General features: G+C 34.6%; 1 protein-coding gene across 3 annotated transcripts; it reads left to right on the top strand.

Moving 5' to 3' along the window:
• Positions 1-990: 990 nt before the first annotated feature.
• On the top strand, positions 991-9,497 carry LOC132635835 (uncharacterized). 3 transcript variants are annotated; one of them, XM_060352392.1, is made up of 8 exons: positions 993-1,557; positions 4,276-4,398; positions 5,079-5,120; positions 6,658-6,867; positions 6,930-7,022; positions 7,097-7,195; positions 7,600-8,018; positions 9,239-9,494. In XM_060352392.1, the coding sequence occupies exons 2-8, from the start codon at positions 4,363-4,365 to the stop codon at positions 9,243-9,245; spliced, it is 906 nt and encodes a 301-aa protein (XP_060208375.1). In that variant the 5' UTR covers positions 993-1,557; positions 4,276-4,362; the 3' UTR covers positions 9,246-9,494. The 3 variants fall into 3 exon arrangements, with proteins under 3 accessions (XP_060208392.1, XP_060208375.1, XP_060208384.1); XM_060352409.1 differs by lacking the exon at positions 7,097-7,195 and having other exon boundaries at positions 991-1,557; positions 9,239-9,497; XM_060352401.1 differs by lacking the exon at positions 5,079-5,120 and having other exon boundaries at positions 995-1,557; positions 9,239-9,492.
• The last annotated feature ends 7,909 nt before the right edge of the window (positions 9,498-17,406 follow it).

The following is a 17,406-nucleotide window of genomic DNA, read 5'->3' as shown; positions in this document are numbered from 1 at the left end:
CTAAAATATTTTCCTTCATACTGAACACATCCTAAATTGTTGTTTTTGGTGTACATCCTTTAAGTTTTTACATATGGAAATATATATTAGAACTAAAATAATCTAATATTAGGAGTTATTAGTTAACGGAAGAGCATTTATATCTTGGTGATTAGTGGTTCGAAATTTAATTAACATTTTAAATTAAAGAATTCAAAAATTAATGAAATTTAATCAACCACTTTATTATAATTTTAATTTTTTTAATGGTGTAGCAGTACGTAGAACAAAACACCAAAGAGCCAGCTCGGGCTTGGCTCAGCTCAACTTGAGCTCAGATATACTTTCGCAAAGCTTAGTTGAGCTCGGCTCGATATTGCAAGAAACTCGATTGAGAAAGGTTCTAGCCAAGAAGTTCACTGAGCTTCCATGTCAAAGCGACCAGATGCAGGCAACCTATTTTTTCTTTCTAAAAATGCTTATAAGCATTTTATTTGTTGCGAAGGTTAATTTTCGGCACTTTATAAGAGCCAAAGAATTTTTGGAATTTATTTATAGAATTAACCACTAGGTTCCATTCTTAGAGGTATTCCTTTTGAAAAAATATTATATATATATATTATAAAACTAAAAGTGAGAACGTCTTAAGTCTAAATTTGAAAGACGGAAATATCCCTAAAATATTGATGGACATCTCCCCTTTAAAAAAATAATGAAATAATTAATGTTAATAATATATAAAAACTTAAATACATTTATAATAACTAAACAATGCTCTGTCATATCATTAATGCCAATAGCTCTTAAGTCTAAATTTGAAAGACGGAAATATCCCTAAACTATTGATGGACATCTCCCCTTTAAAAAATAATGAAATAATTAATGTTAATAACATATAAAAAATTAAATACATTTATAATAACTAAAAAATGCTTTGTCATATTATTAATGCCAAGAGCCGTTTTCTTTTTTGCTCTCTTTATTTATTTGTATTTATACTTATTTGGTTGGCTTCAAACTTCTAAACCTTTCCAAATTCTCTTCATCAATATTCATTGATCTTCTAGCTACTATTTTCATAGATCATAAATGAAAGTATTTGTTTCCTTGTATATCTCCTTTTTCATACGGAGTATATTTTTTTTTAGTTAAATACCACTAAGCAAGTTTAGTATGTAATTTATTATATTAACCAAGTAATAAAAAAGAAGTGTTTCAAGCAACACATAACGAAAAGAAAAAAAAGGGGGAAAGGGCATCAGGTCATAAGACCAAAACCCTAAAATCTTGCTCAACAATTGAAGATCTAGTGCTGGGTTTGAGCACTTCTTCACTTCCTAAGTTTTTGGGTTAATCAGAAGCACTACTTCCTTCAAACTCGTTGTCCTTCTAATTCCCACCAAAGAGAATTACAGAAAGCTGAAAAATGGAAAAAGAAACCGTTTTTTGGCGCTTACATTTTTTCACAATTTTGGCTCCAAAAGAATTTCAGGATAACCACCATATATATGAGAAAATAAACGAAGAAGTTACATTGGAAAGTGAAGCAGAATTTCTGCACCTGAGCAAGAAGAACAGGTATGTATCATTCCTCCTTCTTTATCTTTAAACAAGATTAAATAGATAGTTATTTGTGACAATCATATCTTGAATGATTTGTTCATTGATTATTTGTTGAATATCCATTGATCTTGCTTTATCTTTGTCTCATTTAATCAATATAGAAGCTCGAGAAAATCAATTACTGTGAGTTTTTGAAACAAAAAGACTCTAATTTACTGTGTAGACTACAGTTTCGCGTGGTGTGTATATTTACAGTTGGTGTGTGGCACATAACTAGTGAAGCATGACATTATTCAGGGCATCTATTGAAATGATTTCTCCTCTGCTTTGTTCATATTGGCGTTTTCCACTCGGGTTTCGAGTGAAGGATTGATTGTGAAAACATGGTGTTAAAGCATGTGTTTGAGTCAAATAATTAGAATTCGGATGGGGTAATGGCACATTGAATCCGGATGAATTGAACCGATATCTTTTGAGATGAATATTCTGTAGGTTAACTAAATATTGTGATGAAACCAATGGGTATTTCTTCACAAGGCTCGATATTTATTAGACCACAGCCTCTTGTTAACACTGTAGCTTATATAAGTTTATGGAAAAGTTTCTGTGCCTTCAAATTTGGAAATTTCTAGCATAAATATATATCTTTAGCATGTTATACTGATTCTTCAGTATGCTAGTGATGCTTCAAAAGTTCAATTAATAATACGGCAAGAAGGTAGTGAACTCTTCTTAATAAATGACGTGCGTGAGACTTTCCAGCTTCATGATTTATGTTATTTCTTGCCATAGGTTTGTTTCTTTTTTAATTTTTGTCCAGATTTTCCTCTCTGTTTTCTTCGTCTTTTGAGTTCTCTTTGAATTTTCTAATTTCGCATTTCAGTGGCTGATATAACCTTGCTGGGTTTTATTTAACCATTCAATTGGATATAGAAACAATCTCTTCATTTTCAACCTCAATTTCCCTATTTTGTGCTTGCTTTTCATTATGATTAACACATAATCAATTGAATTAAGCGTTTGGATCCTTTATCTCCCAAATGAAATACTATGTAGTAAATTCAAAGCTCCACAACTAAGTGATCTCATCTGTCAGAGTTTTCTTACTCAAATTCAAAACTCAAAATTATTGGAAATGACCATTTTATAATCTATTTGAGCTCTCCAGTTTTTTAAATGATATACTTAGCTTTATGGAAAGAAAATTAGGAGAACATTTCACTTGTGGGTAGTGTAGTAAGAAAAGAACAGTCTCCTCTTTAATCTACTGCCCCTAACAGTATGAAACCTCCATTGAAAACATTAATGCTATAGTGGAATGGAATACAAGGAGTAGAAGAATTAATTGTGTGTGATTAGAACAAATTATGCTTTCTGAAAGAAATAAGAAAGTTGCTTTTGCAAGCTAAAAAACGCAAGGGCAGGCAAAACATTCTCTATCAGTAAAAAGAATCAGTATATATTTGGTTTTGTATTTTCTTTAAGTTATAAAGGGTATTCTAGCCTCTAGGAGAAGGGTGGAGGAGGAGGTATCTAAGCCATTTTAAAGGGGCATGTGGTACTAATCCAAATCTATATTGATATATACGGGAGCGTTTATAACTGGAGTAGATCCAAACCCATTGAATTGATAGTTGAATCGCGTAAAGACACTTTGCACTCTCCATTACTCTTATTATGTACCATTAATAAGATTTTGTTTAGCTGTTGGTGCAAAACGCATGCCTCTTTGCTATGTGGTCCTGCGAATTTTTCTCTCAGCATATTTGTTGTTGTGTTTTGATGTTTTTTCTTCCTGCTTCGAGCTCAACATTTAGTCGATTTCAAAGGAGAAAAATGCTCCTGCGTGGAAGACTCAATGTTTATGTTTTATATTTCGTTTTGTTTGCCGAGTAATTATTTTACTGCAGAAATTGAGGCAGTGTGGCAAGAATTATCAATCTTTGCCTAAAAAAATGCTGGTTCTTTTTTCACTTTGTGATAAATTAGTTACTTCCCCCTCTCCTGTTTGATTTGCCTAACCGTTGCGATGTGTTCTCTAACCCATTCAAAACAGCATGTTTATTGGAATGTAAGAGCATCTTAGTAGGCGTTTGGCCAAAAATACCAAAAACAAATTCACTTTTTTTTGGAATTTTTGAAGTTGGAGTTGGAGTTGGAGTTGTGTTTGGCCATAGTTTTTGAAATTATAGTTTTTGGTGAAATATAGCTGTAAAAAAGTGAAAACAAATTGAAAAACAAGTTTTTTGAGTTTTTGGTATTTCGGAATATTTATGGCCAAACGCCCAAAAGTGAAAAAAGTGGAAAAAAAATCTGGAAAAAAGTGAATAATTTTTATGGCCAAACAACACCTTAGTGTTTTCTATTTCCTATACTAGCGTGCTATTCACCTCCAATTTCTTCTTTCTACAACTCAAGCTAAGGTGGCCTTATAATCAGGGACTAGAAATGAGAATATTAGTGTTAAAAAGGTTGGTCCTTGCCAAAAGAAACTGCTGTAACATAACTTTGAGTAAGATAGTAGGAGGAACCTAAAAGTTAGCAGCAGTAGTAAATGTTCGATGTTTTGCTCATTGTTTCATGTTTTGATTGTAATACTAAACCTTAATTACAATGTTGGGCCTGTGCTGGCACGGGCTCAATGATTGGTGCTTTTCTATAAGTATTGGTTTGTTAATCCAATGGAGTTTACATCTTATGAACATACTAAAATTAGATATTGTGTCTTGGTAGAATTTTGCAAATCAATGGCACCAGGAGGACATATCTTCAAACAAACTACACTTACAGGGAAAACTATTCGAGCTACTCAATCGCCGGATGAATCAAATAATGTTACTCCCCCTGTTAATACAGGTGATACGTTTTATTATTAATTAGAATTAAATTATTTAGTTATTGGCCAAGTTGGAATAAAAAAACATTTACCTTTGATTATTCTGCACAGGACTGTGAAATTCTTTTTGATACACAATGGAGCTTCTTTATAAGTGGAATATAGAAAATTTTAGAGCTAATACAATCAGAATTAGGGTTGTAAATAGTGAAAGTCCTAAATTTGTAATAATTTCTTAGTGTGCTTATCCATCTTCTACTAGTTTAAAGTAGATCATTTAAGTGCAACTTAAAAAATTTGATATTTCATGTTATTTTTGTTTGCTCTTTCTTTTGTGTTCTTTAATTTATTCTCCTCTCTTTCTTGCATTTATGAGTTACTCGAATAATTCTTATGTTGATCTTGACTGTTATTTCAGTAATTCAATCATCAACCCAAGATTTGTGAATTTAACTCATAAAGTTATCTGATGCTATTTCAACATTTTAAAAAGAAGTGCTTCATGATATCGCCCTTTATCTTACATATTTTCTTTAAATGCAAGACATTGGATATGTTGTATGAGCAGTTGCGATTGATTTTGCTTTGTCATATAAGCTACATAAGTGAGTCTAAGAAGTTGAAAATGTTGGCATAGATCACATGTAATAGTTTCTTCATGATAACTTGTATTAGTTACACTTGTTTTATGCTTGACCGGCTCTCCTTTGCTCATCATGATATAGAAACCAGCTATGTAAAGGTACCTACTCTGTCAATATGCACGATTTAAACCTTTTCCAGAATGAATAGTTGTTGTGATCTACGGCTTTGAAATCCAACGATATTTTATGTAATCTGTGAAATTTATAATCACTGGTTATGATCTGAATGATCAAAGGACATGCTATTAGCTCTCCTATATTCTTACTGTTTTGTCGATGAATTTCTTGACTTGGTGTCTATTAAAATACAACAAAATGAAGCAAAATTTTCATTTGTTTCTGTCTTTATCTTGTGCCATACTCATATGTGGTGTTTTGAACTGACGTTTTTCCATCAGATGATTCCACTAAGATCAGGAATGGTCGTGGCAAGACTAGAGGGAAAGGTCTTGAAAGGATGAGGAATACTATGGGAAGCAAGATGAAAATTTAGATTCCACTTGGTAAAAGGAGGCCAACTAAGCCAACTCAATCGGCAAAATTATCCAATGAACTAGGGATAATTGCCAGGAATTTTCTTTCGCTTCGGTGGAAGGAACTCACAAGAGAGGAAAAAGATGCAGCACTAATTAGGTGCCACGTAAGGATTCTATAATCTTGTAATTTTATTACATGGTAGTGATTATAGTGAGTTCTCTTCTTTCGGGTATTGTTGTTATTCATCCATCTATTTATTTGGCGAACTCATCGGCGATATCTATCTCCATTGAAATCTAATAGTAAGTTCACTCATGTAACTGAAACAATTTTGGCCAAGAAATGGCCATAAACTGCTTCTATACAGTGCAGTTTTTGTCTTGACTGCACTGCTGATATGGAACTTTGAATGCATAGCCTCTGTGTGTGACAACTGCTGCATACATAGCCTTCCTTGTGAAAAAAACCAGTTGCATATTGATTTCTGCTCCTCTGCATATCTGCTTGCCTTGCATTATCTTCCAAATGATGTCCCAAGTTTGATCCTTTATTGCACCATTTCTTGTTGTCTTTCCAAGCTTAGCATAATCTTGCAATGTTTTTCTCCTGATGTTGTTGCTGCAAATCCTCCTAGGCCTAGTGAAATTCTCCTGATTTACACTTCTGATGGTATTTGCATATTTTATCTTACAGTCTTTAGCCATATTAAAATAGTATACAGCAGCTCTTCTGATTCCTTGCTTTTTCTGCTTAATAATAGCACCACTTGGCCATCCTTAGCTGTATCAAAACCACTAAAACCAGTACTCTTTCCATAAATTAGCGATCTCTCAACAGGTTGAGCACATAGTACTAATACCACACACTCAGAAAGAGCCAATAAATATATTAAGTATGGCCTTCAGTTACTATGCCTGGTGTATCACTGTAGTTGTTGTAGCAGCACCAAGTTACATAGTATTACAATTCAAGAATACCATTACCCTTTCCATAAATTGACAATCCCTCAGTAGGTTGAGCACCTAGTGCTAATACCACACACTGAGAGAACGCCAACAAATATAAAAGGGATTAGCTGATATGATGATTAATTATTGTTTTAATATAAAAGTGAATTTGATTGTTTGTGTGTTTCTTCATAACATATCTGTTCTTTAGGAGAAGCTTGAAATTGATTTGGACGAGCATTACGTGAAAGATAGTGTTGAGGATATTTTGAAAAATAGAAGTCGACAATGGCGTTACAAGTTAAAACAGCTATTTGAAAGTGCACGTTCCGAGGAAGAAGCTCGTAAAATTGAAGTGTCAGAGTTGCCCCGAGAAAATTGGAATAAGCTTTGTGACATGTGGGCTGATCTAGAGCATAAGGTAATTTATATATGTTATTCTCCTTGTTGTTTAAGTTATATATATTTATATTTTCTTTGTAGAAACGATGCGACATAAACAGGGCCAATCGAAGTAAGCTTAAAACTAATCATTTCATGGGGTCAAAAGCGTTTGTACCTGCTCGTGCTGAACTTGTAAGTTATACCATTTTTGTTCTTCTTTCTAACAATATTTTAGTTCTACATCATATTAATATTTTATTTTATAGGCTGGAAATGGAATAGAGCCTGACAGAACCGAGTTCTACAAGAGTACTCATTACTCGACTGAAAAAGGATGGTCATCTCTAGAGGCTGAGACTAACTATGTAAGAAAATTATTATTTTAGTACCATAGCCATTGCATTTGTCCGGGTAAATATTCTTCAGAAGTTGTGTCGTCCTTTTTGACTTAGAAATTGAGATTAGCCTTGAGTAATTCATAATAAGTTTTTCTTGTGATTGGACTTTAAAATAATGAAAATTCCACCTTACAACAGAAACAACTACTCAAATTAACTCCCGAGCGAGTTTGGTGAATTCCATTTTACCAGCGAATATTGATTTTGTTATAGTCTTCCCAGAAAACTGATTTCCAAACAAGATGTTGTTGTGTTCCCTGGTAGAATTTCTGTGTTGTGCTGCTATTTTGTAGCGTAATTTTCATTGCAATATAGTTGTATTTGCTGCTAGATTTATAATTAATTTAAATAATATTAATATTCTTATGCAGAACAACCTAAAAGATTTGAAAGATATATATACTTCGGGAGAGCCGGGAGAGCCTTCCATGACTATTGATCAAATTATGGATACTATACTTGGTAAAAAATCGGGATACATAAAAGGTCTCGGTTATGGTCCGAAACCTGATACTACAAGAGCCACACAAAGAAGAACGGCAGAGTTAGAAGACTCCCTTAGAAAGACGAAAGAGGAAGCTGCTACTGCCCAACATGATTTACAGAAACGATTAAATGCAGCTGAAATTGTGGTAGAAACCCAGCAGTCCAAGATAGAAACCCAGCAGTCCCAGATAGAAACTCAGCAGGACCAGATACAAGCATTAAACTCTCAATTGGTTACTTTAGCAGCACGCCAAGAGGAAATGTTTAAAAAAATGCAACATTTTGTTAGCTCATTGCCATCAAGGTTAGAAATAACACTACTTTACATGATAAATTCTGTTTTAGTTCTTTTATTATACATATAATAATTTGCATTTGATCCATATCCTAAAGCAACCTCTTGAATCCATAGGAAGGTCGTTAATTGTTGGAGTTCTTAGTGACAAAAAATCACATGTTTAGACTTGATTGCTACTTCTAAGATCTGTTTTTTTTAAAAAACAATTTGTATGGTTTGTCATCGAACAATAAACATTTAGATAGGAAAGTAAGCTGAACAAAGTAAAATTGATGCAGAATGACCATTCGTATTTTCGAAACTAAAATAGAAGTTCCACTCTAGAAATGTTATCAAACATGGCTGTAAAAGCGTAACTCGCTTGTAGATTATCTTCTCTGTCAACCCCTCCATAAAAGAAAAAAATTAGAGGAAATATGTTCCTAACTCTCCCCCTTATTTTCATTGCAACTGGTGGTGTAGAAGGATCAAGGAACATTGTGGAATAAGGTACACAAGGGACATCCAAGGCTAGAAAGCAAAGGGAAGTTCGGGTGGTCTTTAGAAAACGCTTATAGCAACATAGTAGGTGTGTTGGGTTTGGTTGTGGGGGGGGGGGGGGGGGGGGAGCAAATATCATGGTTTGGAGGAATAGAGTAAAGGAGGTTTGACCAACAGCCATATAATACATACTTTTAACATCATCTTGGAGTATTAGTTAGACTATCTGTCAAAAGGAAAAGAAGAAAAAACAATCGTAGGCGTCGAAGGTTGGGATTAAATTCACCAGAGAAAAATGAACCCAAAAGTTGAGCTAGATCATATGGGTCTGGACAGAATACTAGTAGTGTCTAGATCAAAAGTATCTGTGATAAATGTTTTCTGCAGCTGTCCACTCAATCCAGTCTTCCAAAGGCCTATTGTTCGCGCAGCTTTGCTCTTGCAGATGAATATCAGCCACACCAGGCTGTCCAGAAATCCAAACATATAACTCCTATACAACTGTACTCATCAAAACTGGAATAAACAGTAGTACTTCTCATAAATCTAGCTAGACATTTGAAACATAAAAAAAGTTACTGCTATTAGGAGAAGATATTAGAATTATAGTATTGTAGTATGATATTGTTCCAAATAGATAAATCCTTTTGATGATGAACTCTATTTATCTTTGGATTTGAGATTTGAATTCTTCAACTTCTACACTTTAAATCTAATCTTAATTTTCTTTTCTCTCTTTTCCGCAGGTATTAAATGTGGGAATTGAATCAAGACTGATTGCAAACTAAGTGTCACCACATTATTAGTATTTTAGAAGCTGCACTATATGTCTTAGTTTAGGAGTAATATTTCGTATATTTCAGTTGGATTGGTACTTTGGAAGAAATTGCATTGTCTGTCTTAGTTTAGGAGTAATATTAAGTATATTTCAGTTGGATTTTCTTGTCGTTAGACATATTTTACTTTTATTTAGGAGTTTGGAATGAGATATGATCTCAGTACAATTTTAGTTGTTCTTAATTGTATGATCATGGGTGAATTGTATTATTATCTAGCATGTTTTGTTATTTTATTTTCAATTTATGCAATTCTAATTTTAAAAATTAATAACTACAAAATAATTAAACGTCATCGAATGTCTATAATTAGTGAAAAATATTTTGTCATTGAAGGATTAATTTTTGGCGACGACTAAACTAAAATTTTCTAGACAAATATATGTTCGTCACGAAACAAATTAGTTCGTCATAAGTTGATTACATTTAGCGACAAAAATATATTTTTCTTAGTATCCTCCTCTTTATTGGGTACGAATTAATGTTTTATGTTATGACAATTGTAATTGTCACTAATCATGACAATTTATAGTGACAATTTTTTTTTTGTCAGCAAAAGCAATACTATTAGTGACGAGATGATATATTTAACTACAAAAATGTAAGCTTTGTTTATAACAACAAATTTGTCACTAATCTCTATACATTTAGGGACGAAACATTTTTTTGTATATAAAAGGTAGTCTTTAGTGACGAAATTATATTATTTCAGCTACAAAATACATATAGCTTTTGAGACAATTGGTATTGTCACTGAACAAACTAAATAGTCAGTGACAAGATAGTTTCGTGGGTATTAGTAGCCTCTTTAGTGACAAAAACACACTATCAACTACGAAAATCTATCCTTTTTATGACTAATATGTTCGTCACAAATACTATGCATTTGGGGACGAAAGGAACATTTTGTAGTTAATAAACTTTATTAGTGACGAAACATTAAGTTGTCTTTGTATACTTTTAGCGACCCGCTTTTAGGGACGAATGATTAACGAAATTTTTTTCGTCACACAAGATTTTTGGTGACGAAATATGACTTAAAAGTGACGAAATTATTTGTCCCTGATAATCGAATTTGTTGTAGTGATGTATGCTTTCCTTTTATGCTTTTTGGTCGTGTGTGGCAAAATTTTGTTGCTATTATGTTGTGGCCCTGTAAGGCATTGTTATTATGGGTTGTTGTAGCAGGATGGTAGTGCCATATTATTGGGGAAACTCTGGCGAAATTTTTATAGAATCCCCGAGAACTTTAACATTCGCGGACGAATGTTCCTAAGGGGGGAAGAATGTTACACCACGGAAAATCTTTCGTTGATGCACAAGTGAACAGACTAGTGAAGAGTACAAGTATACTGTATTTCCATAAGTAAGAAATGACGTTCGATGACCCTAGTCAAGATTTCAAAGATGTTGAGATAGGGGAAGAAAGTTGACCAAGAGAAGGCAAGGCATACAATAGGTATAGGAAAGGAAATACGAGTAACGAGTTAATGGGGATTTAATTCCGTCTTGGAGAAGAGTGAAAACATCCCTTAGATTGGTATTGAGGTGTTGAACAAATGCTAAGAAGGTTCCATAAGGATTGGAGATCAAACGAGTCGACGAAACGAGCTTCGGAATCACTAGGGATTATACGGCCAAACATACTGGCTGTATAAATTATACGGTCCGTATGTTGGGACCGTATAATCAGACCAGAATGGCATAACTTTTTGGAAAAATATACGGTCAAACATACGACCCGTATAAAATGTACCGACCGTATGTTAGTCCATATATTGGGTCGGGGACTGAAATGGTTCATTAAATAAGGATCCAAGTTTTATTTCATTTCACTTCCATATCACACCCCTTCTCTCTAAAACATCACTCTACATTTATTCCACAATAATTCAAGGATTATTAGTGATCAACAACACAAACCAAGTGAATCAAGTGTAAGAAAACCCATTAAAGATCATTCAAGTCAAGAAATCTCATTGGAGATGAACTAGGGCTTTTGCTCAAGTGAAGTATTACCAACCAAGGCTTGTTCCTACAACATCTAAGGTAAGATTTATGATATTTCCATGTTGTTCAAGGTATTTGAGAGTTGAAATACTTGGATTGTAGAAGGATATAGATAAATGGGTCATGAATGTGGAATAGTGCCATTTTGAGTAATAACTTGAATTGAGTCACGATTCTTGATGTGTTGTGATATAAATATGTTATATATGATGTTGAGAACACGGGATAGGCAATGTATGTTAATGAACGTAGTCGTGTGTAATGACGATGGATATGGGTGATTGAAAGTGAATTGAGAAATGTGAATAATGTGGATGAATAAAGATTATTGTTAGGATGTTGTGAATGTATTATTGACGTTTGGGAGTTGATATATAAGCTATGGAGGAATGTCGTATAAAAAAAGGAGATGTGGTCCGATTTTCTCAAGTTTTAGTCATGCATGCTAACTATCGATTTCTAATGATAGTATGACTTTAACGAATGTTGATATACAAACACATACTCTACTGCCTAAACTAAACTAACATGGCACAAGAACATATTTAGCTAAAAAATAAACAAAACCCAGCACATAAACGTAATACAAATAACTAAGAAACTGAATTAAAATGCAGAAAAATAAAAGGGAAGGAGGATTACCTGTTTGATGCGTATCCTTCAAGAGATTTGGACTTGGAAGCTTTGTTGTTCCCCCAAAATGCTCAAAAATCACAAAAACGACCACATAAACACAGAATTAAACCTTTAAAATTTGAACTGAACCGAGAGTTAAAGGTCTTAATCAAATAATGCTAGAAACCGTAAGTATTCGGTTTTGCAAGTTAAATATCAAGTGCAAGGTGTGTTAAATAATGAAAATTGGGGCCCTATTTATAGAATCCCCAAATCCTTAATACCCTAATGTAGCTAATGTGGGACAAATCCTAAATTTGGGATTTCTTCCTCACGATTCATCATTATAGGGCTAAGATTTCATCAAATAATATATCAATGGTCGAAGTTTAACCACCGAGGTCAAATATCAAAAGTTCATCAGGATGTGATAATTAAAATAAAGAACAAATAAGAACCATTAAAGATTTTTACAGTGTTGACCGTTTGATTTTGCAGGAAAGTAAGAATGAAATTGAAAAAAAATATGCTAATACCTCGTTTAGGGTTGCGTTTGGTGAAAAGTGGAGCAAATATTAAATATGTTGCCATTTTTGGCCACACAGACTTGGCAATCACTTTTTGGGACTGAAATATTGCCATAATCGTCAAAGGTGACGATGAGAGAGAGAGTGAAGATCAAAGTGGCACTAGCGTTTGCCTTTTAGGTGGGAGAGAATATGGAGAGTTTGTTTGGACGAGGGAATGAGGCAGGGAGTAAGGGGTATTACCCTTTTAAGTCTATACTGGGTCGGGTCAAGTCTCATGGGATTGAGCCTGGTCTGTTTAGAAAGAGAGGGGAGATGTATTAGTGCGTGTGTATACATATATACATGGGATATTCATGTATATTACATGTATTGTTATACCTCGTATGTTTATACGTCAAATTATTCACAAGCAAGTCGACCCAAGTTAAAGGCGGAGTCATTTTCGGACACCAGATAGAAACATTTAAATTTCAATTTTAAATTAGAACATAAATTATTTATAAATTTTATTTGGTGTGGAAATATTATGGGACATTAGGAACTAATTAATTATGATTAAATTATTAAGTAGGGATTAGAGATTAATTAATTAATTAATTTAATTTTTAAACTATGGGCCCCACCCATTTTAATTAAAACAAAAAAAAAACACAAAAAAACAAATCAGAAAACTAACTTTGGTGAGTCATAGGGGGAGGTAGCACGTGTCCAATAAGTGGACACCATATAAAAGTACATGCCAAATGATCAAATTGTTGGCATTTCAACATTTGCAAGTTGGAAAAATTAAAAAAAAAAAAAAAGGAGAGAGCAAGGCCATGGCTGCTGCTCACGGCCAGCCATGGCCAAGTAAATTGGGTTGCCTTTTTGCTTTGGTTTAATTTCAAGATGATTTGCAAGTTCGTGGTGGTGATAGCAATGTTGGATATTGAATCGGGGAAGAAGAAATTGCGAAATTAGAGCAATTAAGAGTAGAAATTCCTCCGAGAAAATTAAGGTAAGATTTTCTAGTCTTGTGGTGTAATTATGTTAATGGTGTTTTAATGGGAGGATTAAAATTGGATTGGACGAAATTGGAATTAAGAAAGTGCATGAAATTAATGTTATAGGAAATTGTGGGCTGAAATGAATTTAAAAAAAAAGTTGTTGGGTTGTTAGGAATATTGTGGGCTGAGTTGTGAGAATTTTATGTGTATGTCGTTGTTGTTGGTATTTCTGTGTTGGAAAGAGGACAATTAGAAATTCGGGTTAGGCGAATATATAGGGGAAATGCTGCCCGATTTTCGTTAAGTCCCTAACTAACAAAAACCCTAAACGACAATATATAAGCTGAAATATAGGTTCTATAAGAAATGGGCTATAGATTGTGAACAAAACAATATAGTACTAACGATAACATTACTCTTATATAAATAGGCTAAAAGAGCGACGAGGCAAAGGGGATTCACGAATAGTCGCTAACAGGTATGTAAAGTTATCCTTTCTTTCTTTTGGCATGTCTTAGACTTAAGTGATGACTGATATGAACTTTGGGGTAATTCCATTCCTAACCTTTGAATGATATGTATGATTCTTATTCACTTCGTGATATTGCAATTCTCAAGTGATTGAGTCTCCCTTTTTAGTTTTCTGTAAGTTGGATGATAATCGATATATATACCCGTTCTTATTTTTAGGAACTCTGTGATAACTAGTGACTGTACGTTATGAGGTGTTTCATACTATAGTGACATATGACTATGATCTTAAAGGCTTTGTGATATACATATGATAACATTCAAGGGATGTTTGACATATTCCGAGTGACATTCGAAAGGTATTTGATACGACTATTGTCTTGAGTTTCAAATGGTAATTCGTGTTGATTATTCTATTGGGTCTTGAAAATGTTTTAAATTGCATATAGTTTCTCACTACTCTGCTCGTGCATGCCTCAATATATCTTTCACTGAGTCCCTGGCCAGGATCTGTTATCGTGCACACTTCCACTGCATTGTTCACCGAGTCCCTCACTAGAGGGTCGGGTACGGTATATATATATTATGGTGTTATGCTGTGTTATGGTGTTATGTTGTGTTACGGAGTTATGCTGTGTTACAGAGTTATGCTGTATTCTGGAGTATGCTGTGTTATGGGGCCAAAGAGGGGTTGGCGACCATGTTCACCGAGTCCCATAATGGGCCGGATATGATATATGATATTGACATGTATGATTTATGTTTCAAAAGCAAGCATTTTGGTATTCTGGTTATTGTACTCGTTTTTTGTACTTCTTATTTCAGTTATGACCCCGTTTACTGTATTTCATGTTTTATATGCTCAATACATATTCCGTACTGACCCCCTTTCTTCGGGAGAGCTGCGTTTCATGCTCGCAGGTGCAGATTCTCGCTTTGGTGATCCGCCAGCTTAGGACTCCCTTTCTGCTGTCTTGGAGAGCTCCGTTGTTCCGGAGGCTAGACTTTTGATTTGAATCTTATGATATATATATGTATATGCTAACCAGGGGTATGACGGGGCCCTGTCCCGTCATATTTCGCTATTCGTACTCTTAGAGGTCTGTAGACATATGTGTGGGTTGTGTATGGGTTCTATTCAGTTGTGTCTATATGATGTGCTGTGGTATGATGTTCGTCTCTAGTAGCAGCCTTGTCGGCTTGCATACGATATTGATATGTGATGGAAGCCTTGTCGGCTTGCGTATTATTTCATGATATGATTAGTTGTGACTCCTCAGGAGACCGTTGATCTGGAAATATATATGATGATGTTACGAACTTTGGAGTTCCTTTATAAGTTTCTGTATTGTCGTAGTTTCAGTTTGATGTTATATGTAACAGGTTGGTATACGGGTGCCCAGTTCAGGCACCAGTCACGGCCTACGAGGCTGGGTCGTGACAAAAGTAGTATCAGAGTAGTTTGTCCTCGGAGTGTCTACAGACCGTGTCTAGTAGAGTCTTGTTTATCGGTGTGTTGTGCACCACATCTATAAACAGGAAGCTACAGGACATTGAGGATGTTACCTTTCTTTCATATCTAAGATCGTGCGATAGAGCTCAGCCATAGGAAATGAAATTCCTTATACTAACCTTTGATTTCAGCTGAAGAACGACATCGACAGAAGGAAGCGACTGACGATATTGGAAGCTACAAAGTACACAGGTAAGTAACGGTGCGAAAGAGGCATGTTGGATAAGGCAAGAATGTTGAAATATGATTGAAATGTAAAGTTGAAGAATGAAAGAGCAGGTAGATAGTAAGGTATAACAGGACGGATCGTTAAAGGATCAGGTACGTCTTGAGGTGCTATATGTGAGGTAAGTTTCGACACCTTTATACTTTTTACTGGAAATTGGGAGCCCTGTGTGGCTATGATACGATACGATATATGCGTGTATATGTTGGCCCTGTGAGGCATTGTTGGTATTTCCTGCGTGCAGGTTTTGGGATAGTAAGAAATACAGAGGAAACTCTGCCCAAATTTTCCCAGAAATAGAAAAAAGAATAGAATGGGATATAAGTTCATAATATGTCTTGAAAGTCGATACAGATAGGGAAAATTTATTATGCTGGATTAAAGCTTTAAGAGATACCCTCCATGTCATCCGTAAGAGGCACCATTGTTATTTGAAAGATTTTATTTCGAAAAAGCCTATATGAGCAGCAAGGTTTGGAATTCATTTGAATGGACCAGAATGCTTTCCAGGCACACTTTTGCCTTAGAAAAAGCTTATGTTAAAGGGTAAAAACGTCCGGTAATTAAGTTTCACTTTTATTGAAAAGTACAAAGCATACAGCCAGTAGTTTATGAACTAAATGATTCGTTCACGACTCAAGAATAAATCTGGAGGTAAACCATGTGAATCAAGCACAAGAAGTCCTGTGGTGCTTGTCGGATTCTAGTTTTCTTCTGGTGGTGGTTGGAGAATGCCTCATGGTAACATTTTATTAGTCCTCAATCAACTAGTTGGAGATGGAATTTGTGGAAGGAAAACTTAAATTTGTGGGCTGTCTAGGATCATGTATTTCATATGTTGTTGGTGAAATGCTAGGATGATTCGGAAGGGCTTGTGATACTAAGGGATGATTTAGAAAAAGGTTGTAACTCGTAACAGAACATTTTACTGAGGTATCGAGTGAACCGATAAGTAGGGATAAATTACGACGAGTTTACAGTTAAAAGGAGTAATAATATGATTGAGATAAACGTACGGGGGAGGAAGAATTATGACAAGTTATGAAGGTATTGATAAGACAGCTTGTGAGATACTATGAGTAAGATTGATCAGAAAGGGTGAAGGGTTAAGTACGCCTATTCCACAGAGTGTAATTAAAACATAGTAAGAATCGTGCATAAGATTAAGAAGTATTACGTTATAGGATGGATTACGAACAGGATGTAATGTGAACACCATAAGGATTGTTATAGAAATGAGTAAAGCCTAGCAAGGAAGTAACTAAAGAACATGATGTGATTAGTGCGAAACGGAAAAGCAAATGTAGAACGAATAAGAAAGACTTACATAGTTCTATAGCGAAAGTTCAAAATAAAAGTCAAATGGTAACGAAAGTGAAAGCGAGCACAGGAAGAGAAGGAGTTAATAGAAAGAGGAAGATAAGAAGAAAGCGAGTGGGATTACAGTATAGCGATGTGTTATGACGTATAGCTAAGGAAACGAGTAAAATAAGCGACAGAATTGTGAAGGACCAACCTAAAGGAAGGTGAGCAACGAGACAGAAGGAGTGCCAGAAATGACTGGGATGACAAGAACAAATAGAGATGAACAGAATATGTTTCGAAGATGAGAAAGGGGTTATGCACAAAATAAAAAGATGGATATAGACTGGAGAAATGAAAGGAATACTAAAAGAAGCACCCAGGACAGACGTAACTAATTGAGTATGAGTATAGGATAAAAGGGA

The sequence above is a fragment of the Lycium barbarum genome, chromosome 1 (genome assembly GCF_019175385.1).
Source record: "Lycium barbarum isolate Lr01 chromosome 1, ASM1917538v2, whole genome shotgun sequence".
NCBI lineage: Eukaryota > Viridiplantae > Streptophyta > Magnoliopsida > Solanales > Solanaceae > Lycium > Lycium barbarum.
The sequence above is the reverse complement of the archived record's forward strand: the minus strand, read 5'-3'. Positions and strand labels throughout refer to the sequence as shown.